General features: G+C 44.3%; 1 protein-coding gene across 1 annotated transcript in view; it reads left to right on the top strand.

The window, feature by feature from the left end:
• Positions 1-293: 293 nt before the first annotated feature.
• The window catches only part of slc24a3 (solute carrier family 24 member 3), a 68387-nt gene continuing 62319 nt past the window's right edge, over positions 294-6361 (top strand). The window contains exon 1 of the mRNA XM_037687700.1: positions 294-420. Within this exon, the coding sequence (XP_037543628.1) occupies positions 294-420 (127 nt within the window). The remainder of the gene's footprint in view (positions 421-6361) is intronic.

The raw sequence follows: 6361 nt of genomic DNA, 5'->3' as shown, positions 1-6361 counted from the left end.
TTTTTTTTTATTTTTCCTTCATATTTTAATAAATCGTTTGTGTTTTATTTTGAAACGCCACACCGGATGTGTAGATTTTGTTAAGTGCGGTTCTCTTTACACTGCCATCGATAAGCCTGTCGGGTCTTCCTGCGTCCAGTAACTCCGGTGTCCCTGTCCACCCTCCGCCCCAGTTTGTCCTGTCTTTGCTCCACCACCGGGGGGGCTGCCGCCGCACCGCTGGCCGACACAAGGACGCCATGACCCGCGTGGTGGTCCAGGGGATGCCGGGGATGGCAGCCGGAGCAGGAGGGATGCTGACCCGGCGGAGGAGCAACCGCTGGCGGAAGAAGCGGACGCAGCTGTTCGGCATCCAGATGTGCTTGGCGGGGGTGCTGCTCGGGCTGGCCGTGGGGCTCCGGTCGGTGGTGCAGAGGTCAGGTGAGCTGTCGGAACCTCTGACGTTCCTTGTTGAAGGGAACACGGTGTTCGTGTGGAGTTTGTGGCGAGCCGGAACATCAGGAGAACATTTGGACATTTCCCCCTCCAGCGACAGAAAGCTACAGTTACAACAACCGCCTTATAAAAATGAAACATTTACTTTTACACTGGAGGGGTTGTAATGTACACTAATGTAGAACAACACTTAAAAATGTAGCAGATTAAATTCTAACATAATGTAAATCTGGGTCAATAAGGAGCAAGAACAAAACAAGGAAATGTCTTCAACATCTGGAACTATTTATCCTCCTGGAAATGTTGTTTGGTAATCAGCCTTCTTACTGGAACAACATCAGGAGGAGGCTGGAGCCAGTTCCAGCATCAACAGATGTTCTGTGGTGAGCATGTTGGTGAAGGCACACTGCTTGAGCACTCGTCGCAGATGAAAATGTCTTACCTGCATCACATGAAAAGAGATATCATCAATACAAGTGAGTCAGTCTTGTAGAGGAGGGAGAGCAAGACTGGTACAGTAAAAAAGTAAAGATTCATTTGTTTCAGAACGATGAACGTGTTCTGCTCATCAATAAACTGTTTGGACATTTTAACTCCAGCTGATGTTCTGCAGCCTGAGCTGAGATGAAAACTGTCCTGGAGGAAACTCCAACCTCACATTTCTCAGGAAGTTTGAAAAAATTTAATCTGTTCAGTTAGTGTTCCACATTTGTCTGCTTTTTATTGTTGTTTTTATTTTCTCAGCTCACTCATGTTGACTCTAAATGTTATTCCTCATCCACTTCTTTATTTATTATAACTGTGAGCCCAGATGTTGCTTCTGTTAGTTCATGTAAAGCACATGCATCAATCTCAAGGCCAGCAGGTCAAATCTGGCCCATGCAAACATTTGTTTTCCCCCATAAAAAACATTTTAAGTGTAGCACTCAGATTAAATTAGAATAAAAATTAGATTAAATTAAAATCTTAAATGTAGATCTTAGATTTGATTTAATGGTCCATTAAATATTTCTTTCACATAACTAAATAAATAAGAAGTAATGTGCTGGTAAAACCACAATTGATATATTAAAGATATGTTCAGTAAAAATTGGTCTATAGATGATGAGGTTGTGTTTTCTTAATGAATTGATGATCTAAATATCTCAGCAGACGTCTTCTCATCAGTTCTCAGAGCTGGTTGGTCTTGTTAAACCTGTCTCTATGAATGATTCTTGTCTTTTCACATCTGGATATGTGCAGATGTTGCATCTTATTTCCATATTCTTTGTTGTGGGCGTGTGCACATGTGCACCATGAGATGTAGGAGGACTTCACAACTTTGTTACTAGGAAGTTGTAGTTTATTTAGTGAAAAGATTCTCAATCATCTTTTTTTCTTGGTAAAACCATCCATCATCCATGCATCCGTCCATCCATTATCCATGCATCCATCCATCCATTATCCATGCATCCATCCATACATCCATCCGTGCATCCATCCATACATCCATGCATTCATCCATGCATCCATCCATCCATCCATCATCCATCCATGTATCCATCCATCCATGCATCCATCATCCATCCATGCATCTATCCATGCATCCATCTATCCATCAATCAATCCATACATCTGTCTATGCATTCATCCATCCATGCATCCATGCATCCATCCATGCATGCATCTATTCATGCATGCATCCATCCATCCATCCATGCATCCGTCCATGCATCAATCCATCCATGCATCTGTCCATGCATCCATCCATCCATGCGTCCATCATCCATGCATCTATCCATGCATACATCTATCCATCCATCCACCCATCCATCTATCCATCAATCAGTCCATACATCTGTCCATTCATCCATCCATATATGCATCCATCCATCAACCCATCATCCATCCATCCATTATCCTTACCCACTTCTTTCATTCCAGGTTGCGAGGGTCATTGGTGCCCATATCCAGGAGTCACTGTCTGAGAGGCAGGGGACACCTGGACAGGTCTCCAGTCCATCACAGGGACACATAGAGACAAACAACCATGCTCTCCCTCACTCACACTTAGGAACAGTTTAGAGTTACCAATCAGTTTAGCATGCATGTTTTTGGTCTGTGGGAGGAAACTGGAGTACCTGCAGAAAACCCACGCAACACGGAGAGAACATGCAAATTCCACCCAGAAAGGCCCCCGGCTAGGATTTGAACCAGGGTGACCTGCTCGCTGAGAGGTCACCAAGAGCTCTACAAACTGTGGCACCGTGCTGCCCTCAACAAATAAATTGTACTTTGTTACATTATATGTGTAATAGTTGATTTATGATGTAGAACAGCCTCAGGTTTCTCAGGCGGATGGAGGTAATTTGTTCTGTGGGTTTCTCACGATATATGTTGTTACTACATGAGGTGTTGTGTGAGGCAGAGGATATTTCGTAATAAAAGTACACTTTGATGCGGTAAGATAAGAATAATGTAGTTTTCAAGTATGACCTCAGATAAAGTTCAGCCTACAGACCAGCTGTCAGTGTGCTACATCCATAATATACTGATTTTGTTGTTTTATTAATCCTCTTCAAATGGCTAGAAAATGCATATTGTTGAGTAGATTTTTTTTATTTTATTTTGCTGGGTATGCCCCTGGACCCCCATGGACCGCTTCACTCCACGACTTATACATAGAGGTGTCCATCTTAGCCATCAGCAAATATTGGATGATGTTCTGTTTCAAATTCAATATAATGGTGTTCACTGTTTTAATTGGACAACCTGGTTTCTAAATGTTGGATAAAAATGTTTTCTATCCATCTTACTTACTCAAAAAAGCCACACTCGATGACAGGAGATTTTTTTTACAAGTTTGACTTGCAAGAGCTGCTGCCTCTCAGCGAGCAGGTCCCTGGTTCAAATCCTGGTCCAGAGGCCCTTCTGGGTGGAGTTTGCATGTTCACTCAGTGCATGCGTGGGTTTTCTCTGGGTACTCCGGTTTCCTCCCACAGACCAAAAACATGCATGTTAGACTGACTGGTAACTCTAAATTGTCCCTAGGTGTGAGTGAGAGAGTGAATGGTTGTTTGTCTCGTTTGTCTCTATGTGTCCCTGTGATGGACTGGAGACCCGTCCAGGGTGTACCCCGCCCCTCGCACAGTGATTGCTGGACATGGGCACCGGTGACCCCTATGACCCAAAATGGAAGAAGCGGGTAAAAGATAATGGATGGATGGATGACTTGCAAGGGCAGACTTTCACAACAGGTTACACAGATGTGCAGAAGTTCTACATGCATGGAGTCATGAGAATCTGCCATGGGCAGTGTGCGAGGTTTGTTTGTATATGCTTATCAGCTCCCGGCTCACAGACAGACTGGTGTCCTTGGACTGCCAGCTGTGCACTCAGCATTAAATCAGCTTCTCGTTCACTCTGAGAGAGAAAAGAACTCTCTGCTAACTCAAACACATGGTTCATGGGCAGTTAACATTCTCAGCCATAGTAGTTAAAATACGTCCATAAACCTTGACCAAAATCCCCTGATGCTAAAGCTATAAGATGATATAAAACACAAAACTGTTTCGTTTTCTTTGTGAATGTAGGTGGTAAACAACAAGTCTTGGTACTGGTCCGAACACAGGACTAGTTGTCATGTCAGTTCAGGCTGCTGCAGAACATTTGTTGTTATAAAGTCCAAACTCTGTTTATTGATCTGCAAAGCACATTATTTCTGCAACAGAGAAATAATTTCCTGACTTTTACCTCTGTATCTCTGTCTGTGTCAAGTTTTCTGTCTACTTTTCCTCTCCTCCTTCCTTGGGCACCCAAGAGCTTTGGTTGTTTACATGCTGTTCGCACATCTTGGGCTCACATGAGTATCTGAGCAGTGAGGTGAGGGGGAGGAGGGCCCAGAGCAGGTACAGGCTAAAGCAGCTATGCCAGTAATGAGCGCAACTTGAGTCGGTTCTTGTCTTATCGGTCCTTACCAGGTGGAGGTGAATTTACACTGAGACTTTTTTGTGCTCTAGTAATCCTCATTGGGGGAATTAATTAAAGGTAGGTTCCCAGCTCTGTAGACAGGATTTTCAATGCAAAGTGGGCGGTTTCTTGTAGCGCCATCCAACTCACGCTGAATCCTCTCATCCGCCAATATAGACAGAAAGGTCCAGACCTCATTTTTAGTCCAAAGCAGTGTTTTTGGAGCTGCCATACTGAAGTAGAAACTAGAAAACCATCCATCCATCTATTATCTTTACCTGCTTCTTCCTTTTGTGCGGCTCACTGGTACCCATATCCAGCAGTCACTGTGCGAGAGGTGGGGGACACCCTGGACAAGTCTCCAGTCCATCACAGGGACACCCTGAACAAGTCTCCAGTCCATCATAGGGATACGTAGAGACAAACAAGACGAAGATCCGTTCACTCTCTCACTCACACCTAGAGACAATTTAGAGTTACCAATCAGCCTAACATGCATGGTTTTGGTCTGTGGGAGGAAACTGGAGTACCCGGAGAAAACCCACAGAGAGAACATACAACTCCATCCAGAATGGCCCCAGGCTGGGATTTTATCCGTCAATCTTCTTGCTGAGAGGCGGCAGCTCTACCAGCTGTGCCACCGTGAGGCACTAGAAAACTAGAAAAAACTAAGTAACACTCTACTACGATCAGAGAGGAAATGACGATTCAGATCTAGTTTGCAGTTATTGGTGGCGTACATGTCAACCCCTTTGGGGTTACCTGTATACAGTACTGACCCTCAGAAATCCATGAAATAAGATTAAAAATCTTTAGTACTCTCAAACAATGGTGGCAGAGGGGGTTGTCTGTTGCAACAGAGGTGGGGCGGAGCAGAGAGGCTCAGGAGGTGTGTGTGGGGGTTTGCAACCATAGCATTTCATTATGGGCTGGCTCTGAGTCATTAAATAAATTTGAAGCTAAGTTTTAGAAAACTCTATAAGACTTTCTCTGTACGTTCGCAAAATGAGGACAAATCCATATAATTTATGGAAACTCCTGAAGACTTGACATGTTTGTGCTGGGCGGGTCATCCAGTGATGGAGCTCCACTGGCCACTCAACGGCTCCTCTCTGCTTATATCAAAATCATTTGCTTGGAACCACAAACAAGATGGTCACATAAACTGGGCTGAGTGGGGAGTGGGTACCAGCAGTGGGCAGGTCCTTAACTGGTCTGGTGTGGTGTGGAACCGATGAGTGTAGAGGCAGTGGCAAAGTGTCATAAGAAGCGGGGTAGGAAGACGAGGAGGCGGGGGGGTGACCTTAGCGTTTGTTTAGGAGCTAGGGTTGGGGTTTTACATGGACAGTACTACAGCAAAAAAGGCAAGGATTTAAAAGAAGTTTTTGTCAGACAGTGTAGGTGGCGTGGGAGGGACACTTGAGTACGTGATGAACTTGTTGCCTGCCACCTGTTATTGAAAAGGTAGGGTGATAATTGAAATTTGTATGGCAGCAGCACATCTCAAAAACTTTGTTCCAGGGCCATATTTCCAACCGTGAAGCATCTGCTCTTCTTTTAACTTCAAGGAACTGAGGAGACAAGTTGCAGGAGTTTTTGGTGTGAACTGTTGTCCCATTCTTGTCTGGTGTGGGATTCTAACTGTTCAACAGTCCTGGGTCTTCTTTGTTCTTTGTTTCATTGTGCATCAAATGGTGGGAGTGGTGGTGCAGAGATTAGAGAATGCAAGCCAGTAATTGTAAGGTCACCTGTTTGAATCCCAGACCAACAACAAAAATGTGGGTGGGAAAGGTAAAGCATACATGCCTGACTCCACCCACCCTCATTTGCCCCACCCTGGGCCCTTGAGCAAGGTTAAATGCACATTGCAGCATTAAATGAAGCAACAGAAACTAGAGACTGTGTATTTTAACATCGCAGGTGTGATAAGTATGGACAGTGTATTTAAAAGGTTGTTGGCATATGTAAAAAAAAAAAA

This window comes from Nematolebias whitei, chromosome 1 (assembly GCF_014905685.2).
Source record: "Nematolebias whitei isolate Nwh7 chromosome 1, NemWhi1, whole genome shotgun sequence".
Taxonomy (NCBI): domain Eukaryota; kingdom Metazoa; phylum Chordata; class Actinopteri; order Cyprinodontiformes; family Rivulidae; genus Nematolebias; species Nematolebias whitei.
Note: the sequence above shows the minus strand (reverse complement) of the source record. Positions and strands in the feature narration are given on the sequence as shown.